At 45.0% G+C, this 15,763-nt stretch overlaps 1 protein-coding gene across 1 annotated transcript; it reads left to right on the top strand.

Moving 5' to 3' along the window:
* Nucleotides 1-6,720: 6,720 nt before the first annotated feature.
* LOC120050814 (filamin A-interacting protein 1-like) lies at nucleotides 6,721-10,255 on the top strand. Its single transcript, XM_038997345.1, has 4 exons — nucleotides 6,721-7,041; nucleotides 7,693-7,866; nucleotides 8,306-8,484; nucleotides 10,234-10,255. Exons 1-4 carry the CDS (start codon nucleotides 6,721-6,723, stop codon nucleotides 10,253-10,255), a joined length of 696 nt encoding a protein of 231 aa, XP_038853273.1.
* Nucleotides 10,256-15,763: the final 5,508 nt, after the last annotated feature.

The raw sequence follows: 15,763 nt of genomic DNA, 5'->3' as shown, positions 1-15,763 counted from the left end.
CTTTGGGGGGGGGGGGGGGTACTGTCACGCCGTGACCTTAGTTTTTTGTTTATGTCTCTATTTTGGTTTGGTCAGGGCGTGAGTTGGTGTGGGCATTCAATGTTTTTTTCTATGTTTTGTATTTCTAGGTGTTTGGCCTGGTGTGGTTCTCAATCAGAGGCAGCTGTCTATCGTTGTCTCTGATTGAGAACCATACTTAGGTAGCCTCATTCCCACCTGTGCTTGGTGGGTAGTTTTGTGTATTGCACCTTGCAGAACTGTTCGTTTGTCGTTTTGTTGTTTTTGTTCAAGTGTTCGTATTTATTAAAAGTATTATGAATACTTACCACGCTGCACCTTGGTCCTCTTCTCCTTCTCCCGACGACAATCGTTACATTGGGTGAATTTTGGCCCATTCCTCCTGACAGAGCTGACATTTGACAGAGCTGACATTTGCTCGCACACCCTTTTCGTAGTTCTACCCACAAATTTTCTTTGTGTTGAGGTCAGGGCCTTGTGAAGGCCACTCCAATACTTTGACTTTGTTGTACTTAAGCCATTTAAGGACTTCGGAAGTATGCTTGGGGTCATTGTCCATTAGGAAGACCCATTTGCGACCAAGCTTTAACTTCCTGACTGTCTTGAGATGTTGCTTCAATATATCCACAGAATTGTCCTCCTCATGATGCCATCTATTTTGTGAAGTGCACCAGTCCCTCCTGCATTAAAGCACCCCCACAACATGATGCTGCCACCCCCGTGCTTCATGGTTGGGATGGTGTTCTCCGGCTTGCAAGCCTCCCCCTTTTTCCTCCAAACATAACGATTGTCATTATGGACAAACAGTACTATTTTTGTTTCATCAGACCAGAGGGCATTTCTCCAAAAAGTACGATCTTTGTCCCCATGTGCAGTTGCAAACCGTGGTCTGGCTTTCTTATGGCGGTTTCGGAGCAGTGGCTTCTTCCTTGCTGAGCGGCCTTTCAGGTTATGTCGATATAGGACTCGTTTTACTGTGGATATAGATACTTTTGTATCTGTTTCATCCAGCATCTTCACAAGGTCCTTTGCTGTTGTTCTGGGATTGATTTGCACGTTTCGCACCAAAGTACGTTCATCTCTAGGAGACAGAACCTGTCTCCTTCCTGAGCGGTATGACAGCTGTGTGGTCCCATGGTGTTTATACTTGCGTACTATTGTTTGTACAGATGAACGTGGTACCTTCAGGCATTTGGAAATTGCTCCCAATGATGAACCAGACTTGTGGAGGTCTAAACATTTTTTCTGATGTCTTGGCTTATTTCTTTTGATTTTCCCACGATGTCAAGCAAAGAGGCACTGAGTTTGAAGGTAGGCCTTGAAATACATCCACAGGTACACCTCCAATTGACTCAAATGATGTCAATTAGCCTATCAGAAGCTTCTAAAGCCATGACATAATTTTCTGTAATGTTCTAAGCTGTTTAAAGGCACAGTCAACTTAGTGTATGTAAACTTCTGACCCACTGGAATTATGATACAGTGAATTATAAGTGAAATAATCTGTCTGTAAACAATTGTTGGAAAAATTCCTTGAGTCTTGCACAAAGTAGATGTCCTAACCGACTTGCCAAAACTATAGTTTGTTCAAAATAAATTTGTGGAGTGGTTGAAAAACGAGACTCCAACCTAAGTGTATGTAAACTTCCGACTTCAACTGTATGTAAGAGCAGACTACAGTCTGAATTACAAGCAGCAGCTCCTGTCCTGAGAGAGAAAGGGAGAGAGAGAGAAACAACTATTACTTTAGATGATTAAGCACGTCAGAGAGAGAGTGAGAGGCAGGCAAGGCATCAATGTAAAGGTCAGGCGCCTTTGACAAACTTTGTTTCCATTCAGTAAGAGAGAGGCTGAGTCTAGTTCTGCCAGGTCTGTGACCTCATCAAGCCGAGGGCACAGTGCAGCCTTATAAACCCAACCTCACATCCCCCCCAACTCACAGCACTCTTTCCTAGGTCATTACTCGGGTAATAATCACATCAGGATGGCATGATACTTGTCAAACGATGTTCTACTCTATTTTAGACTAAGTTTGTGTTGAGGAATGATGACTGTGTTATGTTACAGGTATGTTACAGGTCTTTCAGGCAAGCTTTGTGTACTGTCTATAGAGGCAGTATCTACAGTACCTACCTGTACTAGGTAGTATCATGTGTGTGTGTGAGAAATAGAGGTGTGTGTGTGTACTGATATTACTTAAAATAGACATGCACAAGCATGAGTCCATGTTGCGTGCATATGGTCATGTCCTCTCTGCCAAAAGCAATAGCTAATCCTCTGCAAACAGTATGAAGTGCTGTTTGTCATTACATCACCTTTTGGTTGTGATCCTGCTCCTATTGTGGACCTGTAGAAGACTGAGACAATGAGATGTGAAAGGGCCTGAGCCGGTTTGACACAATGACTGTGTTTGCTTCCCAAATTGTAACCTATTCCCTATGCGTTGCACTACTTTTGACAGGGGCCTATTGGGCTCTGGTCAAAGGTAGTGCACTATGTTGTTAGTACGGGGACATTTGGGACTCACCCTGTGTGATGTTCAGCTGGCCAGATTAGTAGGAGAACAAATCATGATTAAATTTAATCTCTCTGGGCAGATTCACACACGTTACAAACTCTTTCATTCATAGTGTCACAGAGTATGAATGTCAAACTAGTCTGGTCAGTTTACTACGTGGAGGGGGAGAAGACTGTCATGGCATTGTGCTTTCTTCAGTGTTCCCACTGGCCACAGACGTCAGTTCAACATCTAGATGTGATTTACATTGGGTTAAGTTGTCAACTAATGTGACTTAAACAAAACATTTCACCATATCATTGGATTCAGGTTGAAAGGTGGGTAAAAAAAAAGACGAAATACCCTGACGTTGATTACTTTTTGCAAATCCAATCAGTTTTCCACGTTGATTCAACGTCATTGCATAGTCATTTTTGGGTGAAATGACGTGAAAACAACATTGATTTCAACCAGTTTTGCCCGTTGGGTTTACTGTAGTGTATCAGTATTTCATAACAATCACCTTCCTTATACAAGTTGTAGGTGAGTTGACTTTAAAGGTACATTCTGGGGATTGGGAATCTGTTCATTGGTCATTTCAATGTTACAGAATGTATCGTTATGAACTCTCCCCAGTATTATACTTGACGTGAAGATTGTTGTTTGCTGTTCAGAACACTATGGAGGAGGGAATGTTCTGGTAAAATAATACCATTGTGGTGCACCTCATCATCATTAGAAGAGGCCATGCAAGGTCTCTTACCTCATATGGTGACTAACTAATTGTGTTCTGGCAGATTCCTCTTCACACCTTAGCCAAGCTGACAGGCAGCAAAACAAAGTATGCTCATCGACAAACTATGTTTGTGGTTTCGTACCTAGCAACAGTAAAAACCATGCTCATAGTTCATACATAGACTACATCAGCAACATTAAAAACCATGCTCATAGTTCATACATAGACTACATCAGCAACATTAAAAACCATGCTCATAGTTCATACATAGACTACATCAGCAACAGTAAAAACCATGCTCATAGTTCATATATAGACTACATCAGCAACATTAAAAACCATGCTCATAGTTCATACATAGACTACATCAGCAACATTAAAAACCATGCTCATAGTTCATACATAGACTACATCAGCAACATTAAAAACCATGCTCATAGTTCATACATAGACTACATCAGCAACATTAAAAACCATGCTCATAGTTCATACATAGACTACATCAGCAACATTAAAAACCATGCTCATAGTTCATACATAGACTACATCAGCAACATTAAAAACCATGCTCATAGTTCATACATAGACTACATCAGCAACATTAAAAACCATGCTCATAGTTCATACATAGACTACATCAGCAACATTAAAAACCATGCTCATAGTTCATACATAGACTACATCAGCAACATTAAAAACCATGCTCATAGTTCATACATAGACTACATCAGCAACATTAAAAACCATGCTCATAGTTCATACATAGACTACATCAGCAACATTAAAAACCATGCTCATAGTTCATACATAGACTACATCAGCAACATTAAAAACCATGCTCATAGTTCATACATAGACTACATCAGCAACATTAAAAACCATGCTCATAGTTCATACATAGACTACATCAGCAACATTAAAAACCATGCTCATAGTTCATACATAGACTACATCAGCAACATTAAAAACCATGCTCATAGTTCATACATAGACTACATCAGCAACATTAAAAACCATGCTCATAGTTCATACATAGACTACATCAGCAACAGTAAAAACCATGCTCATAGTTCATACATAGACTACATCAGCAACAGTAAAAACCATGCTCATAGTTCATACATAGACTACATCAGCAACATTAAAAACCATGCTCATAGTTCATACATAGACTACATCAGCAACATTAAAAACCATGCTCATAGTTCATACATAGACTACATCAGCAACAGTAAAAACCATGCTCATAGTTCATACATAGACTACATCAGCAACAGTAAAAACCATGCTCATAGTTCATACATAGACTACATCAGCAACATTAAAAATCATGCTCATAGTTCATACATAGACTACATCAGCAACATTAAAAACCATGCTCATAGTTCATACATAGACTACATCAGCAACATTAAAAACCATGCTCATAGTTCATACATAGACTACATCAGCAACATTAAAAACCATGCTCATAGTTCATACATAGACTACATCAGCAACATTAAAAACCATGCTCATAGTTCATACATAGACTACATCAGCAACATTAAAAACCATGCTCATAGTTCATACATAGACTACATCAGCAACATTAAAAACCATGCTCATAGTTCATACATAGACTACATCAGCAACATTAAAAACCATGCTCATAGTTCATACATAGACTACATCAGCAGTTACATAACTGGTGTTTTTGTTTTGTGCTCTTCTGAGAAGTTCAGAGATAATTCCAAAAACATCACCATCTCAAACCCTGCTTTCGTTTGGCTTGCTTGAATAACTGGTACTTTCCAGCAAAAGTCTCTCTTTGCACATTCTTGTTAGTTTTTGTTTACTTTATTGTTGGACTATGACATGATCTGGAGGGAGTGAAATGGGTGAGAGCTTCCAAAGGAAAGTAGGCTCAAAAAATAAAGTGTTACCAACGTTTCTCTAAAAGTAGTGTACAAAGCCAGTATAGATGTGCCAAAGGGAGTGACCCAGCCTAGGATTGGAACCCTAGATGTTCCCAGTGAGAGGTTCTAAACAGAAGTATAGTTCTCTCACAGTATAGGTTTCCCAGCACTCCTACGTCCAACCATTACAGTCATGGAACAGGACAGCCTGTGTGACTGTCAAACCCAACACTGACCAGTAGCGTTGGCCCTCGGCAATGTTTACTCTCAAAACACACAGCTTTGTCAGGGAAGTGAGCGTACAACAGCCAGAGTTGATATGGAGACATGCCAGATGCTCCACTCCAGCCAGCTCTATTTCAGTCTCACACAAACACACACAGCACAGCAGAGAACACTGGGGGCATATCTGAGCTCTCAGGATAGTCAATCAAAGAGATTGTTAGATATTATTATACACTCACTGAGCACTCTGCAATCGTCAGGTTTGGCACTTTGGCAGTACACACTTAGAAAAAAGGGTTCTTCGGCTGTCCCCATAGGAGAACCCTTTTTGGTTCCAGGTAGAACTCTCTGTGGAAATGGTTCTTCATGGAACCCAAAAGGGTTCTACCTGGAACCAAAAAGGGTTCTTCAAAGGGTCTCCTATGGGGACAGCCAAAGACAGTGACCCGGGTTGAACTCTTTAGAGGTGTTGCGTAACCAGCTCCTTGTCGACCTGGATCCCAGCTGTGCCCTTTGTCTGTTTGAACAGCTCAAATGTTGCAAGACTAACTGTGAGTAATAGCTGCAATCCATTAGGGCCAAACAGGGCCTGATTGCTTTAGTGTCTACTGTGACACAGTTTTACTCATCAACAGAACTCTGATGAAGGTTTACGGAATTACACGCTATCCTCCTGGGACTAGTGCATTGTGATGGTGTAAGCAAACACTCACTAACGGATATGGCTGCTCTCTGCTCTCGCCTGGAGCCCAGATCTCTGAGTTTAGATCTGTTCAAACAGACTGCTGCTTGCGGCTTATGACATCATCCCTGAATCATTCCGTGCCTTGCATGTGTACATATGCAGTCAAACAGCTATCCCTCTTACTCATAAACTGTCAGCCAGGCCAGGCCACTAATACAACTGGTGATGTAATGAATGATTCAAGGCATTTTTTCTTTTCATCCTCAGATCAAACAGACAGAACAGAGATTGGCCTATGTCTATTCAGGATTTGTATTCACAATCACTTTTTCATCAAGGTGCACGTTTACCTTTCCCGGTACTATATAATGCAGAAAACGATAAATGACACAGTGAATTGAGATTAAGACTGTCGGACCATTCATGGCTTCATCATTGTCATGAGTCAGTGATTTAACCAAACCACAGTCTTATACAATGATACAGAGCCTGGACGACTGAGCTTCGGGGCTGAATAAAACAGATCACTCCCTTCACACAGCTGTCGCCTGCCTCAACCCACCAACCCTTTATCCCACGGCTACACCCAACCCCACCCCAACCCACCTATCAATCTCCTTCCACTATGTTCCTTCCTGTTCCCCCTGCAGGTAAAAAAAACATGCGTTCCCGTAGCAACAGCCTAGAGGACACAGCAAAGGCCAAGCTGGCTCAGCACCAGGCACGATCGCAGCGGCGGGCTACAGAACGTGAGGAGCCCCAGGGCAGGGGTACAGGACGGGCCAGGCACAGGGAGCCCCCCGATGACACAGGCACAAACACAGGCACTGTCCAGAGGAAGGAAAAGGAGGGCAGCGGCAGCAGTGGGAGTGGCAGTGCCAGCAGTAACAGTCGGAGGGAGAAGCCAGCAGGTGGGAAGACCAGGGACCTCTCCCGAGACGACCTTCTGTTCCTGCTCTCCATGCTAGAAGGAGAACTGCAGGTGAGGAGAGACTGTGGGACTGGCCAGGGTTTGGATGGTTCTGGGTTGTTTGGTGAGGAGAGACTAGGAGACTGGGCAAGGGTTTGGATGGTTCTGGGTTGTTTGGTGAGGAGAGGCAGATCACTTGGCTTCTTGATAATACTAAACCATGGGTAGTCTAGCTATAGGACATGCTTCTTTGTAATAATGAACCATGGGCAGTCTAGCTATAGGACAGTCTTCTTGGTAACACTGAAGCATGGGTTGTCTAGCTATAGGACAGTCTTCTTGGTAATACTGAAGCATGGGTTGTCTAGCTATAGGACATGCTTCTTTGTAATAATAAACCACGGGTAGTCTAGCTATAGGACAGTCTTCTTGGTAATACTAAACCACGGGTAGTCTAGCTATAGGACAGTCTTCTTGGTAATACTGAAGCATGGGTTGTCTAGCTATAGGACAGGCTTCTTGGTAACACTAAACCATGGGTTGTCTAGCTATAGGACAGGCTTCTTGGTACAGTCATACTAAACCATGGGTAGTCTAGCTTTTGGTAATACTAAACCATGGGTAGTCTAGCTTTTGGTAATACTAAACCATGGGTAGTCTAGCTATCATGCTCATAGAACTGTGTCCTCTTCTCTCTCCCTCTCTCTCTCCCCCTTACCACAGGCCAGAGACGAGGTGATCACGGTGTTGAAGGCTGAGAAGATTGACTTGGCCCTCTTGGAGGCCCAGTATGGGTTCGTCACCCCACAGAAGGTCCTTCAGGCCCTGCAGAGAGACACCGTCCAGAGCAAGGCTGAGACCTTCCAGGAGGACATCTACGAGAGGCCCATGGCTGAGGTAGCACAGTCTCAACATTCAATACAGCAGCTCAGTAAAGTCTGGGGACAGTGAAGTGTAGCACCCTGATAAGATGACTTGGAAGGGTTGAGACTTCAGCTACAGTATATGGGCGGCAGGTAGCCTAGCGGTTAAGCGCGTTGGGCCAATAACAGAAAGGTCGCTGGTTCGAATCCCCAAGCCGACTAGGTGAAAAGTCTGTTGATGTGCCCGTGAGCAAGGCACTTAACCCTAATTGCTCCTGTAAGTCGCTGTGGATAAGAGTCTGCTAAAATGTATATGAAGTAGCTACTTTGTAGGTTCAAAGATCAACTTTGGGTTTTTGTCTCATGACTGGACAATCACATTTTAAACTACATTAATACATCCGATATCACCTCTCATAGAGGTGACAGGAAGTGTATTTGGAGTGGTTAGTAAACGCTCTGGTCTCTCCTAGCTGGACAAGCTGGTGGAGAAGCAGAGGGAGACCCACCGTCGCATGCTGGAGCAGCTGCTGCTGACTGAGCAGTCCCACAAGCGCGCCCTGTACAAGCTGGATGACGAGAAGAGGAACCATGGAGACTTCATGAGGAAGAGTGACGAGTTCACCAACCTGCTGGAGCAGGAACGAGAAAGGTCTGTTTGTTGCTCTGTTTCTCAACTTAACAAACATACATGCGCAAAGGCATGCACACACGCATGTATGCACACACACACACACACACACACACACACACACACACACACACACACACGAGCTGAGCACGCTCCTCAGAAAGGCTCCTCAAGGTGTTGAATGAATGATCTTGAAATGAACGCCTACATGCCAAAACCGTTATGGATGGTTTGTATTTACTGTTTTCACATAGAAAAGAGGGACTTAAAACCAAACGCTTGATAAATAATTCAATACATCAGTATCAGGTTGCCTTTGATTGGTAATCCCCTTATAAATGACGTGGCTGTATTATAACCCAGGTTGTGCTGAGACATGTTGTCGTAAGACGACAGAGTGATGCATAATTCCAGAAGAAACTTTACTCATTGGCTTCCAAAGAACAATAACCCAACCCTGAATAGCTGCTACAGACAGACTCATACTGATGTTTGTTGGGCTAGATATTAGAGTAATACGTGTTCTTTACGGTTAGCTGGTATTTACCTGGAATTTAGAACGACATTATGAATAGCAGACTGTAGTTACATACAGAGAAAAACTTTCTTGAAGGTTCCCAGTTTTACATACGTTTAGGTTTCATCCAGGTTTCTACAACTGTGATAATTGAACTGTAATACACTCTGTGTATATTACAGCAAATGAATGGGCATGCCAAGGAGATGTCCAAAACAAACACCACATTACACTCTATACACATTAACAGACCATCTGACAGAGTACAGAGTTCCCCTATTATAGACATTAATTGTGTCGTAACTCAAACATGACCCAGACTCATGTTGGTACTTAGAAACTCGACCATAGTGTTCAGATCGGGTGTGTTGAAGTCAAACTCGATGACTTGGCCCAAAATTAAACTGCCTTTGCCCTTGTTATAAGCAACATCTCACTCTCTCTCTCTCTCTCTCTGCAAACACGTACTCTGGCAGATTCTCTGTGTCAATAGTAATGTCTTTATATGGCAATGTCAGTCAGTGTGAAGTGAAGTCAGAGAGATCTGGCTTAAGTGTATCCACCCTGACAGAGAACTTTCAAGCCCTAACAGGGAGTTCACCTTCTGACTGAGGCTATGCCTTCCTGTAGAGACATCTATCATTGTAAATCTGTGTAAAACGGACTAGACTGTACCATACAGGTATAGTATGACCTCCTCCCTCCATCTCTCCCTCCATCCATCTCTCCCTCTAGCCGCCCCTGCTTCCTCAGCCAGATTCATTCACACGTCCACCTAATCATTTCAGAGAGAGAGAGATTTGGCCATCAGCCCGGTCCAGAGCGAGGTGCCCTAATTATGATGACCGCATTATCAGAACCTCTCTGGGTCGGTCGGTGTGTTTGGCTTGGCGGACCGCGGCCACGGCCTGGGCCTGCAGGACTGGGCTCAGTCACGGTTCAGAGGAGCGTGTCAGGAAGTGTTGAAGTGCCATGATAAATATCCCTCCGTCCAGGGTTCACGTTAATTACTCTGTGAGAACAAGGTGAAAGATTTATACGAGAGAGAAAGAACACAATGGTCTAGGAGGAAAAGAGCATTAATCATACTGCATGTTCAACAAGATGTCAGGTCGCCATGGTAATGACTAAAGTTTGGCCAAAGCTTTGTAGACTAGAGGACATCCAGATTTGGGCTTGAGTGAGTAAACTGTAAAGAAAGTAGAGCTGAAGGTTTTCTTCTACGTCTGCCTTCTTCACCTGTCTTCGCTCAGAGACCGGCTGGAGCAGAACTAGAGCAACAAGTGAAGTGCTTGGGGAACAACGGTAGAGTAAATGTGGGTGTCTCTGAGGTGTTGTCTCACCTCATCTAATCCCTGGTTGTTTGTCTAGACCAGTGGTTCTCAAACTTTTTATAGTCCCGTACCCTTTCAAACATTCAACCTCCGCCTGCGTACCCCCTCTAGCACCAGGGTCAGCGCACTCTCAAATGTTATTTTTTGCCATCATTGTAAGCCTGCCACACACACGCTATACAATACATTTATTAAACATAAGAATGAGTATGAGATTTTGTCACAACCCGGCTCGTGGGAATCATTTTCCACAGAGTATGTGCCTGTTGTAACGGCTGTCGTAGTCGTTCTCCTCCTCAGACGAGGAGGAGCATGGATCGGACCAAGATGCGGATTGGTAAGTATTCATTATTTAATGGAAAAACAACAAACACTACAAAATACAAAAACCAACAAACGTGACTAACCCGAAACAGTCCTGTGTGGCCCAAACACTGACACAGGAACAAACACCCACCAAACACAAGTGAAACCCTGGCTGCCTTAGTATGATTCTCAATCAGGGACAACGATTGACAGCTGTCTCTGATTGAGAATCATACCAGGCCGAACACAAAATCCCAACATAGAAAATCAAACCTAGACCAACCCACCCAACTCACGCCCTGACCAACTAAAACAAATACATGACAAAGGAAAACAGGTCAGGAACGTGACAGAACCCCCCCCTTAAGGTGCGAACTCCGGGCGCACCAGCACAAAGTCTAGGGGAGGGTCTGGGTGGGCGTCTGTCCACGGTGGCGGCTCTGGCGCTGGTCGTGGTCCCCACCCCACCATAGTCAACCCCCGCTTCCGTGCCCTCCTCCCCATATTCACCCTCCATGTCAATCCCACTATTCCAAAGGGCAGTAACAGACTGAGGGGTAGCACCTGACTGAGGGGCGGATCCTGGCTGGCTGGCTCTGGCGGATCCTGGCTGGCGGAAGGCTCTGGCGGATCCTGGCTGGCGGAAGGCTCTGGCGGATCCTGGCTGGCGGAAGGCTCTGGCGGATCCTGGCTGGCGGAAGGCTCTGGCGGATCCTGGCTGGCGGAAGGCTCTGGCGGATCCTGGCTGGCGGAAGGCTCTGGCGGGTCCTGGCTGGACGGCTCTGGCTGGTCCTGGCTGGACGGCTCTGGCTGGTCCTGGCTGGACGGCTCTGGCTGGTCCTGGCTGGACGGCTCTGAAGGCTCGGGACAGACGGGCAGCTCTGAACAGACGGGCAGCTCTGACGGCTCGGGACAGACGGGCAGCGCTGGGCAGGCAGACAGTTCAGACCACGCTGGGCAGGCAAACAGTTCAGGCAGCGCTGAGCAGGCAAGCAGCGCAGGCGGCGTTGGGCAGACGGCCGACTCTGACCTGCTGAGGCGCACAGTAGGCCTGGTGCGTGGTGCCGGAACTGGAGGCACTGGGCTGGAGACACGCACCACAGGGAGACTGCGTGGAGGAGGAACAGGGCTCTGGAAACGCACTGGAAGCCTGGTGCGTGGTGTTGGCACTGATGGTACTGGGCTGGGGTGGGAAGGTGGCGCCGGATATACCGGACCGTGAAGGAGGACACGCGCTCTTGAGCACCGAGCCTCCCCAACCCTACCAGGTTGAATGGTCCCCGTAGCCCTGCCAGTGCGGCGAGGTGGAATAGCCCGCACTGGGCTATGCAGGCGAACCGGGGACACCACCTGTAAGGCTGGTGCCATGTACGCCGGCCCGAGGAGACGTACTGGAGGCCAGATATGTTGGGCCGGCTTCATGGCACCCGGCTCGATGCCCAACCTAGCCCTCCCAGTGCGGCAAGGTGGAATAGCCCGCACTGGGCTAAGCACGCGTACTGGGGACACCGTGCGCTCCACCGCATAACACGGTGTCTGACCAGTACGACGCCCTCTCACTCCACGGTAAGCCCGGGGAGTTGGCTCGGGTATCCAACCCGGCTTCGCCACACTCCCCTTTAGCCCCCCCCCCCCCCCCCCCAAGAAATTTTTGGGTGAGCCTCTCGGGCTTCCAGCCGCTCTGCCTTGCTTTCGCCTCATAAAACCTCCTCTCCGCTTTCGCTGCCTCCAGCTCCGCTTTGGGGCGGCGACACTCCTCTGGCTCTGCCCAGGGTCCTTTCCCGTCTAGGATTTCCTCCCAAGTCCATTCCTCTTTTCCCCATTGCTGTTGTTCTTGCCTTCCTTCTCCACTCCGCTTGGTCCTGTTTTGGTGGGTGTTTCTGTAACGGCTGTCGTAGTCGTTCTCCTCCTCAGACGAGGAGGAGCATGGATCGGACCAAGATGCGGATTGGTAAGTATTCATTATTTAATGGAAAAACAACAAACACTACAAAATACAAAAACCAACAAACGTGACTAACCCGAAACAGTCCTGTGTGGCCCAAACACTGACACAGGAACAAACACCCACCAAACACAAGTGAAACCCTGGCTGCCTTAGTATGATTCTCAATCAGGGACAACGATTGACAGCTGTCTCTGATTGAGAATCATACCAGGCCGAACACAAAATCCCAACATAGAAAATCAAACCTAGACCAACCCACCCAACTCACGCCCTGACCAACTAAAACAAATACATGACAAAGGAAAACAGGTCAGGAACGTGACACCTGTATTTCGTTTTTATGTTATTGAGGGCTGAGAATCCACTCTCACATAGGTACGCAAAGGGCATCAGTGTCTTAACAGCGCAATTTTCCAAGGCAGGATACTCTGAGCGCAGCCAATCCAGAAATCTGTCAGTGGCTTCTGATTAAATTCAATTTTCACAGAACCGCATGGTGAAATTTCGATGAGGCTCTCTTGTTCAGATATTGGTAAGTGGACTGGAGGCAGAGCATGAAAGGGATAAGGAATCCAGTTGTTTGTGTCATCCGTTTTGGGAAAGTACCTGCGTAATTGCGCACCCAGCTCACTCAGGTGCTTCACTATATCACATTTGACATTGTCCGTTCATTTGCACACAAAAAATCATACAATTATGGAAAGACCTGTGTGTTGTCCTTGTTAATGCAGACAGAGAAGAGCTCCAACTTCTTAATCATAGCCTCAATTTTGTCCCGCACATTGAATATAGTTGCGGAGAGTCCCTGTAATCCTAGATTCAGACCATTCAGGCGAGAAAAAACATCCCCCAGATAGGCCAGTCGTGTGAGAAACTCGTCATCATGCAAGCAGTCAGACAAGTGAAAATGATGGTCAGTAAAGAAAACTTTAAGCTCTTCTCTCAATTAAAAAAAACGTGTCAATACTTTGCTCCTTGATAACCAGCTCACTTCTGTATTTTGTAAAAGCGTTACATGGTCACTGCCCATATCATTGCATTGTGCATAAAATACATGAGAGTTCCGGGGCTTTGCTTTAACAAAGGTAACCATTTTCACTGTGTCCAAAATGTCTTTCAAGCTGTCAGGTATTCCTTTGGCAGCAAGAGCCTCTCGGTGGATGCTGCAATGTACCCAAGTGGCGTCGGGAGCAACTGCTTGCATGTTCGTTACCACTCCTCTATGTCTCTCTGTCATGGCTTTTGCGCCATCAGTACAGATACCAACACATCTTGACCACCAAAGTCCATTTGATGTCACAAAGCTGTCCAGTACTTTAAAAAATATCCTCTCCTGGTTTGCAGAAGAGGATGTCTTCCTTACTTGACCCCCCAAAAACGTAACAGACATGTGCCAGGCCCACCACGTCTGTTGACTCATCCATCTGTAACACATAATTCACTGGCTTGTATGCGACGCAGTAATTGTTTCAAAACATCTTCTGCCATGTCACTGATGCGTCGTGAAACAGTGTTGTTTGATGAAGACATTGTCTATATCGTTTTTTTGGCCTTTCCCCCAGCATTGTCCCAGTCATATCCGCGGCAGCAGGAAGAATTAAATCCTCCACAATAGTATGGGGCTTGCCTGTCCTAGCCACTCGGTAGCTCACCATATAAGACTTTTCTAGCCCCTTCTTATTAATGGTATCTGTTGCTTTTATACATGTCTTTTTACTTGAAAGTTGTCTTAATTCTGGCTCAAAAAACTCCTGCGGCTTATTTTTTCAATTGGCATGTTTTGTTTCTAAATGTCGGCGCAAGAGTGAAAGTTTCATCGAGTTGTGAGATAGTACTTTTGCACATATAACACACCATGGCTGAGGAGAGGCGCTACTCCCAATATAAGTGAACCCCAAATCAATGTAGTTCTCATCATATTTGCGCCTCTTCGATGGTCCAACGTCCCTGTCTATTGTTCGGTGCTTTCCCGGGTAAGGGGGCAGTAGCTCTTCGGCTGCATCAGATTCACAACTGTCAGTGTCCATGCTAGCTGGGCTAACAACAAATATAGAATTACTGATGCTAGCTTTGGATGTGCTCGTGGAAGCAGAACAACTTGTGTCATCAACAGGTGCAGGTGTAGTACTGCGGGTAGTAGTACTACTAGTAGAGCTAGTATGTGTCTCTATGGACGCGGGCCTTACTTTTTTAACCATTTATCAATTTTCGAGCAAACGGAATGAGCAGCAGCTACGTTTGGCTAAATACGGACCGTTAGTGGAATTCCCGCGAGAGACTAACGGTTATATTACTTGACTAGGCTACCTGTATTTGACATTGTGTTGTTATTTCGCTGAACACAAGATGGTTTAATTTTATTTTTGGCAGTGAAACGAGGCTACTCAGGCGAGAGAAAAAAACTCAATCAAATGTATAGCCCCGTTGGAAAATACAAATGGACTGTTTGAAAATGTGAAGAGTTTTCAATTATATATTTTTAAATGTGAATCACATTTTTATTTGGCGTAAACCCGGCGGCATTGCGCAGAACCCCAGTTTGGGAATAGCTGGTCTAGACTATCCTCAAAAGACTGATTCTTTTTACATGGCTGAATTCTGGGTAATTATGATATTATCCTATACTGTTACAAACTATCACATGTCTAGAGAGTCAGCAACCCTTAAGATTACTGAAGGGTTCTGTTCTATTAAGACTGTATCATTTAGGCTCTTAATAAGTAGCATGTATGTAGATTACTGAAGGGTTCTGTTCTATTAAGACTGTATCATTTAGGCTCTTAATAAGTAGCATGTATGTAGATTACTGAAGGGTTCTGTTCTATTAAGACTGTATCATTTAGGCTCTTAATAAGTAGCATGTATGTAGATTACTGAAGGGTTCTGTTCGATTAAGACTGTATCATTTAGGCTCTTAATAAGTAGCATGTATGTAGATTACTGAAGGGTTCTGTTCTATTAAGACTGTATCATTTAGGCTCTTAATAAGTAGCATGTATGTAGATTACTGAAGGGTTCTGTTCTATTAAGACTGTATCATTTAGGCTCTTAATAAGTAGCATGTATGTAGATTACTGAAGGGTTCTGTTCTATTAAGACTGTATCATTTAGGCTCTTAATAAGTAGCATGTATGTAGATTACTGAAGGGTTCTGTTCTATTAAGACTGTATCATTTAGGCTCTTAATAAGTAGCA

This window comes from Salvelinus namaycush, chromosome 7 (assembly GCF_016432855.1).
Source record: "Salvelinus namaycush isolate Seneca chromosome 7, SaNama_1.0, whole genome shotgun sequence".
In the NCBI taxonomy this organism is placed as follows: domain Eukaryota; kingdom Metazoa; phylum Chordata; class Actinopteri; order Salmoniformes; family Salmonidae; genus Salvelinus; species Salvelinus namaycush.
This window is presented reverse-complemented; position numbering and strand designations above follow the sequence as displayed.